We start from the raw sequence: 24,210 nt of genomic DNA on the forward strand, positions 1-24,210 counted from the left end.
GCTTCTCTACTCTGAATACAACACTACCACACAATGTTAACAATGAGATATGCCGTAGTAAAAACTAATAGTTTGTCTCGGTTGACAGTTATGGCTTCTCTACTCTGAATACTACACTACCACACAATGTTAACAACGAGAAATGTCGTAGTAAAAACCCTTAGTTTCTCTCGGTTGACAGTTATGGCTTCTCTACTCTGAATACTACACTACCACACAATGTTAACAACGAGAAATGCCGTAGTAAAAACTAATAGTTTGTCTCGGTTGACAGTTATGGCTTCTCTACTCTGAATACAACACTACCACATAATGTTTACAATGAGATATGCCGTAGTAAAAACTAATAGTTTGTCTTGGTTGACAGTTATGGCTTCTCTACTCTGAATACTACACTACCACACAATGTTAACAACGAGAAATGTCGTAGTAAAAACTAATAGTTTGTCTCGGTTGACAGTTATGGCTTCTCTACTCTGAATACTACACTACCACACAATGTTAACAACGAGAAATGCTGTGGTAAAAACCACAAGTTTCTCTCGGTTGAACGTTATATCTTATCCTCAATGAATACTACACTGCCACAAAATGTTCGTAGTGAAAAAATATTGTAGTTAATATCGCTAGTTTTGTCTGTTGGCAGTTTTGATAAAATCACTTTGGCTAGTTACAGTTTAAATATTAAAAAATCTTAAGACAAGACCAGACTGTCTTTGATAAGACATCAACTTACTGAATGTAACTGCAACAAATAACATTCAATACAAACAGTTGATTAGTGCACCATGTCATGTTTGGGTAAAACAAAGCACTAAATTAATTAACTTGTGCTCTGGTTACCTACTTTTGTGAAGACACTATACAAATCCCTTTTGACATAAACTTGTAGTAATAAAGATTGTAACATTTAATGCTGTTAATTGAGTGTAGAATGACAAATAAATATTCCTCAGAAATTTTTTTTTTTTCAGATCTGCACCTTATTCTAAACATGAAGTGAGTGGTACATCAACCCTAAAATACCAAAAGGACATCTAGAGGGCATATAAATAGCCATACATGTCTTTATTCATTAGCAAAATGGAAGTCAAGATACTAAGACTAATGGTATGACTTAGCACTACTGTACTAACATAAATTGGATTTACTAAATAATACTGTTTCTCTATAACCTCTGATTCATTAACTCTGGGCCTGAATATAAAACATTAAATTAGAAAAACTAACAATTGCACAAAATACTGTATCTGTGACAAGATAAAAAGTTAATTCTGTATCATTTTAAACATGATTTAAGTGTTCTAAAGATTAAACAAGAGGCATACCTGTGTCTGATTCACTCACCTGGTGAAATGTCCTAGTTCCAATTTCCGTGGATTTCGAGGGCACATGGAAAACACGAAGTAAAATATTCAACAAATTACAAATTTGCTGCAATATTATATGCAGTCTTCTGGAAAACATGAAATCAATTATCCACAAAAATTTGTATCAACAAAAATAAATGAATCCAAAGTATACGAATCACAAATGTAATCTATATTTTTTGAGATCACATCTGCATAAAAGATCAACATTTCAGGACAATCATCATCTTCAAGCAATTAAGATGTTATTTAAATTGTCTGTTATTAAGTATATATATGCCGACTCTAAATAAAATTTACTTACTTACTTAAGATAACAGTGAGAAACTGTAAATTTGTATTTTAAGGGAAATAACTCTATAACAGGTTGACTGGTATTTCTCTAATTTTCAGGGAGGATATTTCTTCTATTGCTGATCATATTGAAAAATACAAAAATAAACAGGAAGAAGGTGTCTGACAGATCATAGAAAACCTTACATTTCAACTGATCAAAGTCGAACTGCAAACCAAAGTTCTGTAGTACTTGACGGAAATAATTGTTAATAGCACAAAAACCCATGAGATGAGGATAATAACAATAATAAGAACCTATAGTAAAAGTCTTCAGTATTGAAATCTTTTTATTAGGTGAAATAAAAAAACAAGCAAAAGCACAAAAAATCAAGCAAAAAAAAATAAATGAAAACAGTGGAAAATATTCGTTATAAAAAAGAAGGAATACAAGCAAACCTTTTATTTTGTAAAAATAAAAAACAGAAGAAGAAAAAAGAACACGTTTGTTTCTAAAAACATCAATGGAGATTAAAATTAAAAAAATCTCTGTATTATGATAAAAAAATAACACAAGCAAATGTAAAACAACATAAAAAAATCTAACCACATCTAAAATTTGAATACCGGTAAATGATTTGCTTTTACAAAATTTTAACAATAATACTATCTATTTAACATATAAAAATAAACAATTTAAATTATCACATTATTAAATTCACTAACAATTACTAAAGCAATCAAATGAAACTAAAAAATGATCTGGAATCAGGACTAGATCAGTATATTTTAAAGAGACGCACAGATCATAGCACCATTTGATATTTTCTTAACCTGTTATTAGTTTAAATACCCTATTAGTGTGTACAAATGAAGTAATGTTAATTATTCCTTAAGTAGACCAAAAAACCAATACTGTAAAGTGAAATAGCTTCTTAAGTGTTTAATATCACCAATTTTAGGTCAATTTAAAGATTTTGATAAAAGTTTGTGTACAATTATGGCTCCCTGCACCATGATTGAAAATTAAAAAAATAATGCATGTATATGTTATCTAAACAGGGGTCATTATAAAATCAGACATTAGGTTATATTATATAAAGAATGTGAATAGTGGCCCTTGTTGGAAGAGTGTCATGCTATTTGCATGGTAAAGAAATCTTCAAAAACTCTTAGGGATTTTGAATAGACACTTATCAAGGTAAAGTTTTTCCCTCTAACCAACCATGTTTTCTTACCATTGATGAGCTAATATATATCAAAAAGTAATATTGTTCTTATTTTCAAAAATAGAAATTCATTAAAAAGGGAATAAGGAATTAATATTGAAGATACAAAAAATTCACTAATAAATACAGGTAAGACAAAACATGAATGTTTAGCAGATCAATCATTTTTAAATGTCAAAGCTAAGAGAAAAAGCACAACAAATATGCTCTAGAATATATAATTTCACAAATCTAAAATAAAATATGTGCAGAGTTTCAAAATATTTGTGATGTTTGTAAATCAATTTAGTACTGATTACATATCTATCCATCCTTCATCAACAGCAAAAGTGTTTATAAATGGATGGAACATACTACTTTTTCCAGCTCTTATCAGTTTTTTAAACTGCTTTGTCTTTGAGGAACTGTTGTATATTATTGATTTGTTGTAGAACACTACTCCTTCCAGTTCCACCATAAACAGAATACTGATCCACAGAGTTTTCATAGTTCCATACTTCTAATATATCATCCTCAAACTTCTCACTGAAATAATGAAAATGTAAAAAATGTACACAAAAAATAAACTAAACAAAAGCAGCTGCAAACATTTAAATAATAAAATCAATAAAGTCAAATTAAAGTTGTCATATATAGTTTTCAAAAGGTGATGATCTGATTGTATTGAACACCAAACATTTGCATAGGACCAACACAAATGAATAAAACTGTTATATTCTTGACTTGGTACAGGCATGTAGAAAATGGTGGATCAAGGGGGTCTCATTAGGGGGTTCTGATCCCGGTTCCCTTTTACTGCTTTGTCAGATTCCCTTATCCCGCTTACGCTATGTATGTAAGCAACTCTCCTTTTTTTGTAATTTCCCGTGTCCCGCTAGACTTCATTTCCTGTTTTCAGGGCAGACTTTCTCGTATCATGCTTACAAAAAATCGGCAATCCAGCGTCACACTTAGACCCCAATGAGACCCACGATCAACAGCATATATAATTAGATGAGTACCTGACAGATTTAAAATCTTCCAGAGTTAATTCTGACAGCAGGCACTGCTTTTTCTCAGCTAATGCTACACATGATCCTGATTGTCCGTGAGCTTCTCTGAATGGTATCTAAAATTCATAAATCAAATAATATTTTAATTATACATACTAAATCTGATTAGCACATACAAATAATAATCAAATCAAATTTAATTTAAAATTGACCAGGATAACCTTTGTTTTCTTAAATCTGGGTAATATTGAAGTAACTTTGTTGAAGTTAACGGAAATTAAACATCATTAAGTCTGGTGTCAAAGCTGATATAAAGAAAAATGTGTGCTTTGAATTTTCTATCTTAAATAAAATAGACAGTGGCGGATCCGGGGGGGGGTCTGGGAGTTGGAACCCCCTCCCTCTTTACTCTGGGTTGGGAACACCCCCCCCCCCCCCCTTTTTAAAATGGCTGGATCCGCCCCTGATCTAGAAGTAGTTTAGGTAGGTATAAAATTTATGTATTTTTAATGTTTGATATGATTTACTAACTAACACATTGGTAATATGAGACAGTATGGTGGTTTCAAATTAAACCATTATGTTATAACAAAGTCCTTGAAACCCTTGGAATAAAAAATAAGCTAACAATCAACTTAGTAGAAATAAATCGTGTGACAACCTTACCCCTTTTCTGACAAGATAATAAGCTATATCTGTAGCTAACATATCAGGACTCAAAGCAGCCTTCATTTTTTCTTTGTCAATCTATAAGAAAACAAGGTATTGTAAATTTTCTTGAATGGCACACAGTACTGGGACATGTTGATCACTTCAATTATATCAATCATTTCATGTCAACATTATCAATCCAACTGAAATGTCTGTACGAATAACTTTCCCTTGAATATCTTTAGTATTGACTAGTTTGCTACTGATCCCAAAGCTTTCATAATTTAGTTATCAGAAAGTTGATGATCAATAAATCTGAAAACTAATCACAAAGTAAAACATATTCACATGAAGCTTGATAACAAGTTTCTGAAATAACATGCTTGTAGTTCCCTAGAAAATATGACAGACGTTCCATACATGACCATTATGTGTTCCAATATGTAAGTACCATAATTAGTAAACAGGAAATTGAAGACTGATGAATTTATGACCACACTGTAAGTATTGTTCCATAAAAACATACATAGGACCCAAGGAAGACACTCTGTAATCTATGGGTGGATGATTTTATAGTGGATGTGTAAAAGAAGTTCTCAAACAACCTCTATAAGTATAATTAGTTCCACATTTTCAAAGTGCCTTCTGTGGGTACTATGTATAATTTTAATGAAACAGCCCTAATAATATTCAAATATATATAAGAATATTACCATTAATGTTGACATGACTCCAGTAGCCACTTGTAGTATTCCTGTTAAAGTATCATATACATCAAACATGGCTTCTTTATCCTCCTGTAAATAGAGATAATATGGTCACAGGTATCGGTGCATTCAAGATTTACCCAAACTTATTTGTAATCTGCATCTGTATTGACTCATAAATGACACACTCACTTAATCAAAGATGCATTTTATTAACAAATGTTAGATACAACTGAGAAAAAAATAAAAAAAAGTTATTTAATTCCAATAAAAAATGTTGTCTTTAACAACATCAGCAACTGGTATAGTTAATGTCAAGTATTTTAATTCATAATGTATATGTCTGTAATCCTGAGAATGTAAAGATCTTTGGAAATTACCGTGCATTACTGTGTATTATCAATGTTTTTAGACTCCTGACATTTTACATCTTTAAATATTGTATTACACATGTATTTATTGCAGCCCTCAAAGTAGCTTCTGAAATGTAGTGGCCAACTGGTTACCAGACATAAAAATTTAGTGGCCAACTCAAGATTTCAGTGGCCAGGAAATAATTTCAGGTCGCCTACATTTTTTTCTAGCTAAAGAGGGCCCTCATGGGGTTTTTGATTATGTGATTACTTGGCCGTTTTTTTAATGATTATTTGATTATTAAGCCAAATATTTAATGATTATTTGATTACCTAGGACTGTATTTTTAGTTTATGATTATTTGATTACTAAAGATAAGCAAATATTTAATGATTATGTGATTATATTGGCAAAAAAATGGTGATTATTTGATTACTAGGACCCCCCCATGAGGGGCCTCGCTAAACAACCCTTGCTAAATAAAAATATTATTTTTTTGTTCTGCAACGTTTAGCGGTTGTCCGAAGCCTAGTCAAAAAAAATCTCATTAGACATTTGCAGAAGCACTGGTGATTGCCCCATAGGTCAAGTGAACATCTGAAATTGTTTGCGAAATTGTAGCTGTTATTCTATTGAATCTATGTCGTAGACAATGAAAACAAGTTACAAAATTGTCGCCTACCTTGTTTCATCTGTTTACTGACGAAATTGAGAACGAGGCTCGACCATGTGCTTTCAATAAACACAATCTTCAAATGCTAATGGGTTTCTTTCTAGTGGCACATAATAGTCGAGTTGTGACTGAGAGCAAAATACTAAAATAGATGGATCTGTGCCATTTTTAGTCAATGCATACAAATAACCTACAAATTGCCTGATGCAATAAAGCGTTGATAAGATCAACCTTCAATCTAAAAGGCGCTTGAAAAACAGTACAACATTTGTGTAACTGTCAAGCGCTCAGACGATTTATTAAAACCCAACTCTGATCAGGGCAAATTTCGGAAAAATGTCTGGTCGCCAGATGTTCAATATTCTTATAGCCCAAATGGCGACCAGATATGAATTTTTGGTCGCCAATCAGGTTTTAAAGTCGCCTAGGCGACCATTTCAGTAGACTACACTTAGGGCTGTATTGTTGAATATTGTATGTTGCCTTATGATGGCTTTTGGCAATTTGTGTTGTCAGGTGGCTGCCATATATACCCCACATCTCTTTTTATTCGTTCTAACCTGTAAATCCTTGTTGTAAGTACTAGGAACTCCTTTCAAGGTCATCATAAAACCTGTACACTGTAAGTATATCAAATACATGTTATTAATTTGTATATTAAACACATAAAATGCAGTCTTTGGTAAAATAGCAAAACAATTTGCAAATGCTCAAATATCTATTACTAGTACATACATCTAACAGAGAAAACCAGCTAAATTAAGAGTTAATTTCAACGTTAATAAATGTAGTTCAGACACCAAGTTGAGGAAAAAAATGTCAAATATAATATTGTTGCTATCATCTTTTGGAAAAGCCAACTGATTCAAAGTATCTTGTTCATATTTTCTTATTATAATCTAAGAAAAAGCTTTGTAAAGCCTCTAGATGCCATGCTATGAGAACAAATTTTGCTCATAAATTGTCAATTTAACATTCATTTATATCATGTATATGGTACAGAAACTTGTTTATTGTTGAATCTGTTGTAAGTTCACCTCTAAATGTTTGGTTTTTTTTTAATTTGTTGCGTTGTTGAATTGTTGTCTATTTCATAACTACCCTGCTTGTATTTTAAATATCTCAAATTTCTCAGTCACAAAGGTTACTATAATTGTTTACTTACCCTACCATACATATGACCAGCTTTTCCACGAATTAATTCCAAACTATCAGCATTCTTTTTCTGGGGCATTAGACTACTGCCAGTGCTGAAAATAAGTGACATATTTGTAAATATTCAATACAAATATTGTTTCTTATATTATTTAACTCAAGTATTATCTTTTCTTAAAAAAAAATATTTTTCAATTTAACAATGACTAGCACTAGAAAAACTGATTGAGAAATCGTAAACGTCTATTTCACTTTTCGATGCATTCAAAAGCAAAATGTGGCAGAACTAGTGTGACAAGTTTTTAAATGTAAAAAAAAAGTCAAAATTACTCTGAAATACACCAATTTAGAATACCAATCCAGTTTAAGTGATGCCTGATGGGGATCTAAAAAGTTCATGATATATTAATAAGTCTAAATATAAACAGCTGCGCCATGAGCGCCCGACGTCTTGTGTGGAAGTTTTATGCAATATTCATAAATAGTTTCTGACATACATGTCAACCTCTGACAATGGGAAATCATGTCATGACATGACATGACATGTCAAAAAGCGTGTGAAAACGCGTGACGTAGATGCGGACTTGTTAATATGAATGTGGTAATGTTCATAATTTCATAAAAATTTGTGAATATAAAAAAACAATATATATTCTACTGTAAACTTTTATTGTATTAAACAGTGGTCTGTTATGTTGCTTTTAAAGCACCACCACTAGGCACATATTAAAAAAAACTGCCAGTTTCAAGTTTAGTTACATTTATTTGATAACAGCTAGCACACAATACAAATGTAACATAGTCAAGTTCTGATCAGAATTCAGTGTCAATTTCTTTATAATTGAAAAGGCTCTCCCACAGTAGGAATTGATATTTGACTAAATTAGCTTCATCAAGATTTGAAAGAATGTCATAATGTTGTTGTTTTTTTTGGCAATGTAAAATGTCATCTATTATCTCTGCCATAGCTCTCATTGCTATTGCCTGGTTAAAACTGGGTAGTTCATCAGAAGAAAGCTGGTACTATGAGAGCTGAGCCAACAGTTCTGTGATATTTTTATCCCCATGGCCTGTAGAAATTTGTTGCCGTGTTGGCTAGATTTGAAACTGAAATTGAAAAAGAAAAATGTTTTATAAAGTTGATTTCCATTACAGATAAACATGTTAAATGCTTATTCAAATAGCTACATTGTATTTCTCCCCTCACATGTATTATTTTTTTATCATTGCAACATAGAATGCACAAATTATGCGTTACTTGTCATTCGATCATTTAAACTCGAACTCCAAAATATAATTTATAAATCTTGAATCTTGCCGTACACATCGTTTTGGCTTAACAATCGACACTTTAGACGACGGTACAGGCCCTGAAAGTGACCTCTTTCTGTGCACATATCCCCTATAAAGTGAATTTGACAGAAAGTCAAAAAATCGTTAAAGCTAATCACAAACTACTTACCATTTACTGTTTGTCCATATAGAAAAATAAACAATATTGCAGCCAAATTTTCGGTATTTATCGCCGAATAAGGAAAAAACCTGAGAATAGCGATATCACTAACGACCAAAAAATGAAAAGAACGAAAAAGCGTGTAATTGCGTGTAAAGTGGTGAGAAGCGTGTACACGCCATGTGATAAAATCCTCGCGTGTAAACCGTTGAAAAAGCGTGTATTACACGCGAATATCATGTCACTTGACATGTATGGTTTCTGAGGAAGTTTTAAGCAATAACCATTTATTGTTTTTGAGACACGGCGGGACATGTGAAACCCCCCCCCCCCCCCCCCACCCTGTTTTTTTTTTACAAATATCACTAAAATAAAATTTTGAATCAAACCAGAAAGTATACAGATCTTTAAATTAGTATAACAAAGAAGTGTGTACAGTTTCAAGCAATAATCATAAATTGTTTTTGAGATACGGCGCGACATGTAAAAAAAACCCTCCCCTTTTTTACAAAATACTCAATAACTCAAAAATGAAATTTTGAGTCATCACCAAAAAGTATACAGATCTTTAGATTAATATAAAAAAGAAGTGTGTAAAGTTTTAAGCAATAATCATAAATCGTTTTTGAGATACGGCACGACATGTAAAAAAACCCTCCCCCTTTTTAAAAAAATACTCAATAACTCAAAAATGAAATTTTGAATCATCACCAAAAAGTATACAGATCTTTAGATTAATATAACAAAGAAGTGTGTAAAGTTTTAAGCAATAATCATAAATCGTTTTTGAGATACGGCGCGACATGTAAAAAAAACCCTCCCCCTTTTTTACAAAATACTCAAAAACTCAAAAATGAAATTTTGAATCATCACCAAAAAGTATACAGATATTAAGATTAATATTACTAAGAAGTGTGTAAAGTTTTAAGCAATAATCAAGAAATGTTTTTGAGATACGGTGCGACATGTGAAAAAAAACACACCCCTGTTTTAGTTACAAAGTGCCGTAACTCAAAAAGTTTAAATCTTATTTTCTCCAAAAAGTATACAGATCATTTGACCATCATAAGAAACAACTATATTAAGTTTCATGAAATTTGAATAAGTCGTTCTCAAGTTACGGTGCGACATGTTTACGCCGGCCAGACAGACGGACGGACGGACACCGGACATTTGTATACCATAATACGTCCCGTCAAAATTTTGACGGGCGTATAAAAAAGATATTGGATCACAACACCTAGGTACAAAACCTATGGTGCACTGTAAATCTCTTATCATGTAAATTAAGAATAAATAATAAAAGGTAGTGTGTCTGAACCATTTTTTAGATATTTAAAAAATATGTATGCTAAGGTTGAGGCATGACCCAAAAGGTCAAACCATGCACTGAAAAGCTATGAGAAACAAGAATATATATTGTGTTAGGGTAAACATGCAAATTTTCCTATAACAATTCTTAGATGCATTATCCATATGTCCAAAAACTGAGGCCATCATCAATGGTAACATTGTCTTTGGTAGATACACACATTATGTATCAAGTCTATATCAAATGATACATAAGTTATGGACACACACAAAATTATAGTCCAAAGTTCCCCTGTGACAACAGTTCTACACAATCAACAAAATAACTTACCTGTAAGCATCAGACAGCTGTACGTAACTAAACTCTTTAGTACTATAGAGTATCAAATCTTCAGCCCACCTACTCAGGTGTACACTTAACAAAGAACCCCAGAATAAAAACTCAGCTGAAAAATACAATGCAGTGTTAAGTTTATTTCAGAATTTTTAAAGAAAGAAACCCTTGGGACCTCTTTCTTATGAAGGTTTAATATCATGCTTGTTTAATGTCAAATTTTTAGCAGTGAAAACGTTTTGCTGAAAAATCACAACTTTCGGAAATACTTTTTTTGTAACAATTTGCACTAAAATTGATTTATTAATGGTATAAGATGCTATTCCAAAATGGAATATACTATTACCAGGTTTGAAGAGTTTAAATTGTATGTAGTTCAAGAGGCCCTCCTTTTGCATACCTGTCAACTCACCCGTTTTTTGCGGGTGACACCCGTTATTTTCACCTCTCACCCGGGAGTTTTTCTTTACCCGGCGGGTCCCGGGAATTTCTAACATTACCCGTTTCACCCGGATTTCTGACCGGAATTGTTTCCGGTATTTAGAAGTAATACGACCTTCGGTTTTATCGGTCTTTTTCAATGTAACCAAAAGTCAAAATGTAGGACTGTTTACCTGAGCTACGTAACGATATGAAGAGACAACACAGCTACAAGATGAGTTCAGTGACTATCAGTTGACCCCATTAGATGAACTTCCACTTTGCACTTCCCCTGAAACTGACATTGGTACATTTTGGGGAGAAATGTCCAAGTTGCATGACATTTTTCTTAACAAGCCAAGATTTTTTGTTTTGTCAAAACTTGCTAAAACATTACTGGTTTTGCCAAACAGCAATGCAGACAGTGAGAGGGCATTTTCTTTAGTAAAGAAAATAGCTACAGAGTTTAGGGCTGATCTTAATAAGGATACACTGTGTGCTCTTCTTTCTTGTAAAATGAATACACATTTGCATTGCTATGAACTGAAACCAAGTGCAGTTCTTTTAAAGAATGCTAAGTCTGCTACTATGGAATATAACAATAGTCTGAAATAAACTTGTATACATGTTCTAACTGTTTCATATACATATTGACTATATTGACTATATAAATTATATGTAAACATATTTTTGTTCTTCAATTGAGCCCGCAAAATGTCGTACGCGTTATGACCTGAGATTTTTTTTCTCAATGCAGGTCATGACCTGACTTTTCATTTTCAGAGGTTGACAGGTATGCTTTTGGCTTCCATACACAGCAACTAATTAAAATCAACAGAGTCTCAATTACAAATGTCAATTTTTTATGACAATACAAACAAACAAATTATAGTCTATCACTAATGTGGATTTGGGCTTTGCTCATTTTTGAAGAGACCAAATGACCAATCGTTTTTAATTTCTGTGTCATTTGGTCTCTTGTGGAGAGTTGTCTCATAGGTAATCATTCCACATCTTCTTATTTGATATTTTTAAGGGCATACGATACAGTTACAGGGGAGGTAATGACATTGCTAAATTAAATTGTTATTTTCAAGACGTCAAACTATGACTTATTGGGAAAAGATTCAGTTTTCAACAGATTTTTATCATTCAAACTTATTTAACTTGAAAATGAGTTCATGGACCCCTCTTTTTTAAAATGTCATTTGGTTTGATTACGCGAGAAGATTATGTGTGCCAATTTTCATGGAAACGTAAATAGTTTAATTTTTTTTTAATTGATAAATATACAGCAAAAAATTATGTTTTTTTTCTACATTCATCATGTTCATGAACATTTAAAAATATGAGTCATTTCTGAATACAAAATGTATAAATTTTTAGGACACTTATAAAATACAGAAATTACAAATTATTTAACAAAAAAACAATTTGTGTTTATCTTTTAAAATAAAAAAGTTATGTCTTTCTTTCGAAAGCGAAAATACGGCTACAAATCCGAATTTTGAGCAAATATACAAAATTTCAACCTCATTTTTCTCAAAAGGTAGCACATGAAGGTATATTTTTTATTACATATTTGATTTAATCAGGTAAAAAATAGTCTATATGGAAAATTTTATCAAAATGTAAATACAGGATCAAAACTGTATCATATGCCCTTAAGGTAACACTTTGCACAAAATTTAATTTTCTATCATTAAAGGACAGTAGTAATTTGTTAAATAAATACAAACCAACAAAGTCTCTGTCACTAACTGCATCCATACTGTTTCCTGACACTTCCTTAAAGTCAAGTTCTGTAAAAAAATGTTTAATTGCTGTAACTATTATCATTTTATCTATTTAATCATCTGATTTCATGAAAGACTAATAGTATACCAAGGAGAAATACTAAAGAGAAAGTATTATCTTTCGATTTAATCTTATAGGATAGCAATATAATGGAATTTCACAATTAATCAAAGTTAAAAATTTCAACTTTAAAAATTAAAGAACCTTAGTGAGCACGCTCACATACCCCACGTCCCCACATTGTCATTGGAGAAATTAAATAAGTGTAAGAAAAAAAAATTGTATAAGAAAAAATATTGAATAATAATTTCCTGTCAATATGCACATCAACATAGTATGTCCTTATTATCTACAAAATTTCATGAAATTCTGTTGTGTAGTTTCAGAGGAGTTGAGATGACAAACTGTTGCAGAAGTACATTGAAGCAAATAAGTTCAAAGGGGCATAACTCCTAGAAAAATAAAATTGAATCGTAATTTCCTGTCGATATGCACATCTACATAGTATGTCCTTATTATCTACAAATGTTCATGAAATTCTGTTGTGTGGTTTCAGAGGAGTTGAGATGACAAACTGTTGAAGTAGTACCTTAAAGCAAATAAGTTCAAAGAGATGTAACTCCTAGAAAAAAAATTGAATCATAATTTCCTGTCGATATGCACATCTACATAGTATGTCCTTATTATCTTAAAAGGTTTTATGAAATTCTGTTGTGTAGTTTCAGAGGAGTTGCGATGACAAACTGTTGCAGTAGTACAATAAAGTAAATAAGTTCAAAGGGGGGTAACTCCTAGAAAAAAAATTGAATCGTAATTTCCTGTCGATATGCACAACTACATAGTATGTCCTTTTCATCTGAAAAGGTTTCGTGAAATTCTGTTGTGTGGTTTGAGAGGAGTTGCAATGACAAGAAACAGGACTGACGGACGGACGGGTCAAAAACATTATACCCTCCGCAACTTCGTTGCATGGGGTATAATAACAAGAATGTGTCCCCAGTATAAGGATGCTCCATCCGCACTATCATTTTAAATGTTCAGTGGACCGTGAAAATGGAGGAAAATCTCTAATTTGGCATTAAAATTAGAAAGATGACATCATAGGGAACATGTGTACTAAGTTTGAAGTTGATTGGACTTCTACTACTTCATCAAAAACAACCTTGATCAAAAACTTAAAACCTGAATCGGGACGAACTGACGGACGAACAGACGCACAGACCAGTAAACATAATGCCCATAAATGGGGCATAAAAATTATTTATTAACAATTCAATATAATAGTATTAATGTATTAATGTATCGTTGCCTCAAGGCCATTACAACCATCCTTAGCCATTATTAATACCTCGGGCATGTTACAGGGCCAATATGAAAAAGTCCATATATTGATACTTTTATTAACCAACTAAGGCAACTTCATTCAAGAACAATCTTCGAGTCTCGGATCCAAAATTATACAGCTAACCACAAATCTACAACAGGACCAATGCAGAAAAAGCCAGTTTTATAACATTTCTATTAAATGGTTTTATTTCTTTGATTAAACAAAGAGTAAGAAACTTATTGTGAAGAAGATACTGGAATTTCATAGCTGAACTTGTCTTTTCGCATTCACGATGGAATTTTGGTCAACATTGTAACTGTCAGATGTAATTTCTGATTTCTCATCCATTTATCTATTATATAATATCATTATGCTATTAAAATTCATTTCATCTAGCAAATATAAAGTAGCTGGGAAGAATAAATCAGACAGTTTAACTATTCTTAATCTTTGTTTTGTGTAGTCTGCAACAATCGGAACTACTCTGCCTTTCTGGTTGCACAAAGAAATAAATTTACGTTATTGTACAGCATAGCAAGAATGGCCGAGTAGTTACGATTGTAGTCTGCATGAGGATTGAACAACGGAAATGAAACAGTGATAATAATGGAAAGTCGTACTCGAAAAAAGGCTGTGAAATATTTCCGTTTCAAGTCATAACAAAACACTGAACATCATTTAAACTTGTTTTTATGATATTAAGTTTTAAAATTTTTAAAAAAAATTGTCACACTTATTTAAAGAAATAAACGACATTTTGAATTAATCGATGTCCTGTTTCATCTGTACATAATGCATGACTGTGATTTCGTAATGCACAGGTGTGATTTCTTAATGCACAGGTGTGATTTCGTAATGCATGACTGAGATTTCGTAATGACTGGCTGTAGCAATTTCTCCATTCATGATGACCAGTTGTTGACATTTTCCTTTTATAAAGCATGGGCATTTCTATACATATTGTAGTAAGTTGGTTAATAATAAGTTTTAAAACCCACTTAAATTAATATTTTCCAGTGATATGTTGAATGTGAAAAGTCTGGGGGAAAAAAATCAAAATCAAAGGAAAATTTGTCAACACCTACCTTATTGGCAAATCTCTAATAATCAGGCAAGTTGACAAACATGACACAATCAAGTTTGCTTTGAATTGTTATTTAACATTTATATATGATTTGGTGCATTACATTAAGACTGTTACCTTGTGCAAGAAATGGTCTGTCAATGTTAAATGGGTTACCAGCCAGAGCACCACTGTTAGAAACACAACATGCATTATTAAACACACAATTTGTTAATCAAATACAAACATAACATGATTAATCATACAAAAACATAACATGATTAATCATACAAAAACATAACATGATTAATCATACAAAAACATAACATGATTAATCATACAAAAACATAATGTGATTACAGTAAATTCAGAAATTAGTGTGACGCTTTTATTTATGTGAAAAAATGCAACAGTAGTTATTTTCCTTCAAAAGATTTATACAATCACATTAATTTTCGTGATTTTGCAATAATGAATGCATGCACACCTAATACAGAATTTAAAGTAATATAATATAAATAGAGTCTCTCGAGAGCCTTTGTCGCTCACCTGTATTTACTAATGCTTTGCAAATCATGTAAAATTAGGTTAAAACATAATTAATAGTATAAGATATTATCAGATACTATCAGGACTATAATGATATCTAAGATAAAAACCATAAACTTCTAAATTTCCTTAAAATAACCAATTCAGGGACAGCAACCCAAAAACGGGTTGTTGAATTTGTCTGAAAATTTGTGGGCAGATAGATCTTAATCTGATGAACATTTTTACCCCATGTCAGATTTGTCGGACATCTTGGTCGGGGTCATCAGACACATTTTTAACACTAGATACCCTAGTGATGATTGTGGCAAAGTTTGGTTAAATTTGGCCCAGTAGTTTCAGAGGAGAATATTTTTGTAAAAGATAAAAAAATTTACAACAAATTGTTAAAAATTGACTATAAAGGGCAATAACTCCTTAAGGGGTCGACCCAGAATTTTGGTCATGTTGACTTATTCGTAGATTTTACTTTGCTGAACATTATTGCTGAATACAGTTTATTTCTATCTATAATAATATTCAAGATAATAACCAAAAACTGCAAAATTTCTTTAAATTACCAAATTCAGGGGCAGCAACCGAACAACGGGTTGTGGGATTTGTCTGAAAATGTGTAGGCAGATAGATCTTAATGTGATAAACATTTTAACCTTGTCAGATTTGCTATAAATGCTTTAGTTTCTGAAATATAAGCCAAAAACTGCATTTTACCCCTATGTTCTATTTTTAGCCACGTAAGCCTTCTTGGTTGGCAGACGGGGTCATCAGACACATTTTTCAAACTAGATACCCTAGTGATGATTGTGGCCAAGTTTGGTTAAATTTGGTCCAATAGTTCAGAGGAGAAGATTTTGGTAAAAGTTAACAGACGACGACGACGGATGATGGACGCAAAGTGATGAGAAAAGCTTACTTGACCTTTCAGGTCAGGTGTAAAAATAAAATGATCAATATGATGAATATATAAATGTCGTTAGTTAAGGGACAACATCAAAAGTTCAATTAGTATGTGGGTGGGGTTAAAATCGCTGCAAGTTTTGTTATTATTTTATGGAACTTGCAAGTAACATTAACACAATTAATATATATTAGTGTTAATACAAGACTTTTGTTTTTAGCATTTTTGTAGTTAACTTTTTTTTAAATGTGTAAAATAACAGCACCATTGATTAATATGACTTGGAACACAAAAAATGATGCTTTACATAGACAAACTTTGACATATGATGCTGCATTTTCCCAAAACTTACATCATATATACATATTTAGTATAATAACAATGGTCAATATTTTAAAAACAACATGTTAGTAACCAATGCAAACACACACTATTATAATACAGGTAACATCATTACAGTACCTTCCTAATGGTAAAACACTAGCTCTGTCTGTCAGCTGTTCTAGTCTTTCTACATCTCTTTTCAACATCCAGGTATAACTAGAAAGACATACAAACAAGAATGCATACATTGTTGTGTTAGCATAGTCACATGTATATACCTAGCTGCAAAACAAGAGCGAATTTGCAGAGCTATGGGTTATTTCTTCGTAAAAAAATAGAATTTCCATATGTTTTAAATAGGATCTATATGGAGCTCTGAGGTCCACACATTGTCAACAAACCGAATAAGGACCACAAGAGCTTCAGTTATTTAGCTGGTTTATACCTTACTCAATTTCAAGTTTAAAGTAACTGAATGTGTGTGAATGTAATCTTAACCAAATTGATTAACAGTTTTGGTAAGAATAAACAACTCTTTCTGAGGCAACAATGGACTTTTCACAATGTCATCAAAATCATGATAAATGATGAGACCCTTTTTACTTGTAGTATTATTTGAGTATTAGATCATTAAACATAGTAATACACATTTCCATTTTAGTCTTATATAATTATTCAGTTGTCCTTATCCATTTGGTAATTTCTTTATGGGCATAAAAAAAACTACAAATCATAAGGCTTGTACCTTAGTAACCAATGGCTCCATCTGATTGGCTGAGCTCTTTGTAAATGTGTATATCCTGGTAACAATACATCTATTTCACTGTCAAAATAAATAGAAGTAGAACGAATTATTTTGTTTTCACTTCGATTCATTTTAATTTTTTTTAACATGTTTAATTTGTTTAAATGCTAACATTAATTTAAAGAAAACAAGAAAAACTATTTTTAAATTTCTAAATCAAGAAACATTGCAAAAATTTCAAGTAATGCTTTCTAACAATAGAAAAGTATTAAGGAGACTGAAATGATACATATGTATATAATACTTTAATAACTTACTTCTTTGCCCTTTCAACAAAAACAGAAATCAGCTGCATGAGTAATGTTTTCATTGATTTAGATGCATCCGATAACCATAGTCTCATATCTGTAGCCACCTGGTCATTACGGCTCCGTCCTGTGTGTAGCTTCCCAGCCACTGGACCAATTAACTCCTACAAAACACTTTACAGTTTACATTTACACCTAGTCATTACGGCTCCGTCCTGTGTGTAGCTTCCCAGCCACTGGACCAATTAACTCCTACAAAACACTTTACAGTTTACATTTACACCTAGTCATTACGGCTCCGTCCTGTGTGTAGCTTCCCAGCCACTGGACCAATTAACTCCTACAAAACACTTTACAGTTTACATTTACACCTTGTCATTACGGCTCCGTCCTGTGTGTAGCTTCCCAGCCACTGGACCAATTAACTCCTACAAAACACTTTACAGTTTACATTTACACCTGGTCATTACGGCTCCGTCCTGTGTGTAGCTTCCCAGCCACTGGACCAATTAACTCCTACAAAACACTTTACAGTTTACATTTACACCTGGTCATTACGGCTCCGTCCTGTGTGTAGCTTCCCAGCCACTGGACCAATTAACTCCTACAAAACACTTTACAGTTTACATTTACACCTTGTCATTACGGCTCCGTCCTGTGTGTAGCTTCCCAGCCACTGGACCAATTAACTCCTACAAAACACTTAATAGTTTACATTTACACCTAGTCATTACGGCTCCGTCCTGTGTGTAGCTTCCCAGCCACTGGACCAATTAACTCCTACAAAACACTTAATAGTTTACATTTACACCTTGTCATTACGGCTCCGTCCTGTGTGTAGCTTCCCAGCCACTGGACCAATTAACTCCTACAAAACACTTTACAGTTTACATTTACACCTAGTCATTACGGCTCCGTCCTGTGTGTAGCTTCCCAGCCACTGGACCAATTAACTCCTACAAAACACTTAATAGTTTACATTTACACCTAGTCATTACGGCTCCGTCCTGTGTGTAGCTTCCCAGCCACTGGACCAATTAACTCCTACAAAACACTTAATAGTTTACATTTACACCTTGTCATTACGGCTCCGTCCTGTGTGTAGCTTCCCAGCCACTGGACCAATTAACTCCTACAAAACACTTTACAGTTTACATTTACACCTAGTCATTACGGCTCCGTCCTGTGTGTAGCTTCCCAGCCACTGGACCAATTAACTCCTACAAAACACTTTACAGTTTACATTTACACCTTGTCATTACGGCTCCGTCCTGTGTGTAGCTTCCCAGCCACTGGACCAATTAACTCCTACAAAACACTTCACAGTTTACATTTACACCTAGTCATTACGGCTCCGTCCTGTGTGTAGCTTCCCAGCCACTGGACCAATTAACTCCTACAAAACACTTAATAGTTTACATTTACACCTTGTCATTACGGCTCCGTCCTGTGTGTAGCTTCCCAGCCACTGGACCAATTAACTCCTACAAAACACTTTACAGTTTACATTTACACCTAGTCATTACGGCTCCGTCCTGTGTGTAGCTTCCCAGCCACTGGACCAATTAACTCCTACAAAACACTTTACAGTTTACATTTACACCTTGTCATTACGGCTCCGTCCTGTGTGTAGCTTCCCAGCCACTGGACCAATTAACTCCTACAAAACACTTCACAGTTTACATTTACACCTAGTCATTACGGCTCCGTCCTGTGTGTAGCTTCCCAGCCACTGGACCAATTAACTCCTACAAAACACTTAACAGTTTACATTTACACCTGGTCATTACGGCTCCGTCCTGTGTGTAGCTTCCCAGCCACTGGACCAATTAACTCCTACAAAACACTTAATAGTTTACATTTACACCTTGTCATTACGGCTCCGTCCTGTGTGTAGCTTCCCAGCCACTGGACCAATTAACTCCTACAAAACACTTTACAGTTTACATTTACACCTAGTCATTACGGCTCCGTCCTGTGTGTAGCTTCCCAGCCACTGGACCAATTAACTCCTACAAAACACTTTACAGTTTACATTTACACCTTGTCATTACGGCTCCGTCCTGTGTGTAGCTTCCCAGCCACTGGACCAATTAACTCCTACAAAACACTTCACAGTTTACATTTACACCTAGTCATTACGGCTCCGTCCTGTGTGTAGCTTCCCAGCCACTGGACCAATTAACTCCTACAAAACACTTAACAGTTTACATTTACACCTGGTCATTACGGCTCCGTCCTGTGTGTAGCTTCCCAGCCACTGGACCAATTAACTCCTACAAAACACTTAATAGTTTACATTTACACCTTGTCATTACGGCTCCGTCCTGTGTGTAGCTTCCCAGCCACTGGACCAATTAACTCCTACAAAACACTTTACAGTTTACATTTACACCTAGTCATTACGGCTCCGTCCTGTGTGTAGCTTCCCAGCCACTGGACCAATTAACTCCTACAAAACACTTAATAGTTTACATTTACACCTTGTCATTACGGCTCCGTCCTGTGTGTAGCTTCCCAGCCACTGGACCAATTAACTCCTACAAAACACTTCACAGTTTACATTTACACCTAGTCATTACGGCTCCGTCCTGTGTGTAGCTTCCCAGCCACTGGACCAATTAACTCCTACAAAACACTTAACAGTTTACATTTACACCTGGTCATTACGGCTCCGTCCTGTGTGTAGCTTCCCAGCCACTGGACCAATTAACTCCTACAAAACACTTAATAGTTTACATTTACACCTTGTCATTACGGCTCCGTCCTGTGTGTAGCTTCCCAGCCACTGGACCAATTAACTCCTACAAAACACTTTACAGTTTACATTTACACCTAGTCATTACGGCTCCGTCCTGTGTGTAGCTTCCCAGCCACTGGACCAATTAACTCCTACAAAACACTTAATAGTTTACATTTACACCTTGTCATTACGGCTCCGTCCTGTGTGTAGCTTCCCAGCCACTGGACCAATTAACTCCTACAAAACACTTAATAGTTTACATTTACACCTGGTCATTACGGCTCCGTCCTGTGTGTAGCTTACCAGCCACTGGACCAATTAACTCCTACAAAACACTTAATAGTTTACATTTACACCTTGTCATTACGGCTCCGTCCTGTGTGTAGCTTCCCAGCCACTGGACCAATTAACTCCTACAAAACACTTTACAGTTTACATTTACACCTAGTCATTACGGCTCCGTCCTGTGTGTAGCTTCCCAGCCACTGGACCAATTAACTCCTACAAAACACTTTACAGTTTACATTTAAACCTTGTCATTACGGCTCCGTCCTGTGTGTAGCTTCCCAGCCACTGGACCAATTAACTCCTACAAAACACTTAATAGTTTACATTTACACCTGGTCATTACGGCTCCGTCCTGTGTGTAGCTTCCCAGCCACTGGACCAATTAACTCCTACAAAACACTTTACAGTTTACATTTACACCTAGTCATTACGGCTCCGTCCTGTGTGTAGCTTCCCAGCCACTGGACCAATTAACTCCTACAAAACACTTAATAGTTTACATTTACACCTAGTCATTACGGCTCCGTCCTGTGTGTAGCTTCCCAGCCACTGGACCAATTAACTCCTACAAAACACTTAATAGTTTACATTTACACCTTGTCATTACGGCTCCGTCCTGTGTGTAGCTTCCCAGCCACTGGACCAATTAACTCCTACAAAACACTTTACAGTTTACATTTACACCTAGTCATTACGGCTCCGTCCTGTGTGTAGCTTCCCAGCCACTGGACCAATTAACTCCTACAAAACACTTAATAGTTTACATTTACACCTGGTCATTACGGCTCCGTCCTGTGTGTAGCTTACCAGCCACTGGACCAATTAACTCCTACAAAACACTTTACAGTTTACATTTACACCTTGTCATTACGGCTCCGTCCTGTGTGTAGCTTCCCAGCCACTGGACCAATTAACTCCTACAAAACACTTAATAGTTTACATTTACACCTAGTCATTACGGCTCCGTCCTGTGTGTAGCTTCCCAGCCACTGGACCAATTAACTCCTACAAAACACTTTACAGTTTACATTTACACCTTGTCATTACGGCTCCGTCCTGTGTGTAGCTTCCCAGCCACTGGACCAATTAACTCCTACAAAACACTTTACAGTTTACATTTACACCTAGTCATTACGGCTCCGTCCTGTGGGTAGCTTCCCAGCCACTGGACCAATTAACTCCTACAAAACACTTTACAGTTTACATTTACACCTTGTCATTACGACTCCGTCCTGTGCGTAGCTTACCAGCCACTGGACCAATTAACTCCTACAAAACACTTTACAGTTTACATTTACACCTTGTCATTACGGCTCCGTCCTGTGTGTAGCTTCCCAGCCACTGGACCAATTAACTCCTACAAAACACTTAATAGTTTACATTTACACCTGGTCATTACGGCTCCGTCCTGTGTGTAGCTTCCCAGCCACTGGACCAATTAACTCCTACAAAACACTTTACAGTTTACATTTACACCTTGTCATTACGGCTCCGTCCTGTGTGTAGCTTCCCAGCCACTGGACCAATTAACTCCTACAAAACACTTTACAGTTTACATTTACACCTAGTCATTACGGCTCCGTCCTGTGTGTAGCTTCCCAGCCACTGGACCAATTAACTCCTACAAAACACTTTACAGTTTACATTTACACCTAGTCATTACGGCTCCGTCCTGTGTGTAGCTTCCCAGCCACTGGACCAATTAACTCCTACAAAACACTTAACAGTTTACATTTACACCTTGTCATTACGGCTCCGTCCTGTGTGTAGCTTCCCAGCCACTGGACCAATTAACTCCTACAAAACACTTAATAGTTTACATTTACACCTGGTCATTACGGCTCCGTCCTGTGTGTAGCTTCCCAGCCACTGGACCAATTAACTCCTACAAAACACTTAATAGTTTACATTTACACCTTGTCATTACGGCTCCGTCCTGTGTGTAGCTTCCCAGCCACTGGACCAATTAACTCCTACAAAACACTTTACAGTTTACATTTACACCTAGTCATTACGGCTCCGTCCTGTGTGTAGCTTCCCAGCCACTGGACCAATTAACTCCTACAAAACACTTTACAGTTTACATTTAAACCTTGTCATTACGGCTCCGTCCTGTGTGTAGCTTCCCAGCCACTGGACCAATTAACTCCTACAAAACACTTAATAGTTTACATTTACACCTGGTCATTACGGCTCCGTCCTGTGTGTAGCTTCCCAGCCACTGGACCAATTAACTTCTACAAAACACTTAATAGTTTACATTTACACCTGGTCATTACGGCTCCGTCCTGTGTGTAGCTTCCCAGCCACTGGACCAATTAACTCCTACAAAACACTTTACAGTTTACATTTACACCTTGTCATTACATCTCCATTAAATGTGTAGCTTCCCAGTGACCAGACCTTATCATTTCTTGCAAAACAACTTTATTGTTTAGATTGACAAATATCTATTTGCTACCTAATTATAGATATTGGGAGACTATTCACTATTTATTCTCTAACTCTCCCAAGTCCCTGCATCAATTATTTCAAATTTTAAAATCTTGCTAAGATGCCTCTTTACAGGAGTTGCCACCCATGGATATATGTAAATACTACACACATATACTGTAACAAGTCTGTCATTACAGGAGTTACCACCCATGGATATATGTAAATACTACACACATGTACTGTAACAAGTCTGTCATTACTGATTGCAGTGAATGTATATGATAGACTACCTTTAACATCCTTTCATTTGCTGTATGTATATCTTCATCACCTGGTTTTACGACGAAGCTTCCATCTTCCCACTTACTGTATACCTATCATAAATATACATAGATTCATTTAAAAAATAATTTATAACATTTACAATTACTTTGCTACCAACCTACATGCTTATTACAGCTCTGCTCTCGTGTGAGTAATTCATAAACGTTTATAATTGACTAAAAAAAAAAATTCAATTGAGTTAACTGCTGTTGGCATGGTTAGCAAAACATTTCAGTTAAATTAAGACAAACTGATTTACTCTACTTCCATTTGAATTTGAGAATAATAGAACAAATATTGATTTGGTATACTTTCTTTTTTCCTCTTTACCTATCTTCTGTTTAACTACCACAACTAAAGGGTATTTTTTTGGTAATTTATTTTTATCTTATCTGAAAATACTCCTGTTGAACTACAACAACTACATTATCAAATTAAGATATCTACATTAATAATCTGGAGACAGTTGCTATTATTTACTACATG

At 34.4% G+C, this 24,210-nt stretch overlaps 1 protein-coding gene across 1 annotated transcript in view; it reads right to left on the reverse strand.

The window, feature by feature from the left end:
- Positions 1–24,210, reverse strand: part of LOC139528673 (argininosuccinate lyase-like) — a 51,954-nt gene that overhangs the window by 18,783 nt on the left and 8,961 nt on the right. The window contains exons 5-17 of the mRNA XM_071324786.1: positions 23,691–23,774; positions 17,943–18,097; positions 17,626–17,703; positions 17,019–17,096; positions 15,248–15,300; positions 12,662–12,724; positions 10,500–10,614; positions 7,415–7,499; positions 6,810–6,869; positions 5,229–5,312; positions 4,531–4,611; positions 3,874–3,980; positions 3,257–3,397 (exon numbers count right to left, since the gene is read on the reverse strand). Coding sequence (XP_071180887.1) covers positions 3,257–3,397; positions 3,874–3,980; positions 4,531–4,611; positions 5,229–5,312; positions 6,810–6,869; positions 7,415–7,499; positions 10,500–10,614; positions 12,662–12,724; positions 15,248–15,300; positions 17,019–17,096; positions 17,626–17,703; positions 17,943–18,097; positions 23,691–23,774 — 1,184 coding nt within the window. The remainder of the gene's footprint in view (positions 1–3,256; positions 3,398–3,873; positions 3,981–4,530; positions 4,612–5,228; positions 5,313–6,809; positions 6,870–7,414; positions 7,500–10,499; positions 10,615–12,661; positions 12,725–15,247; positions 15,301–17,018; positions 17,097–17,625; positions 17,704–17,942; positions 18,098–23,690; positions 23,775–24,210) is intronic.

Source organism: Mytilus edulis, chromosome 6, assembly GCF_963676685.1.
Source record: "Mytilus edulis chromosome 6, xbMytEdul2.2, whole genome shotgun sequence".
In the NCBI taxonomy this organism is placed as follows: Eukaryota; Metazoa; Mollusca; class Bivalvia; order Mytilida; family Mytilidae; genus Mytilus; species Mytilus edulis.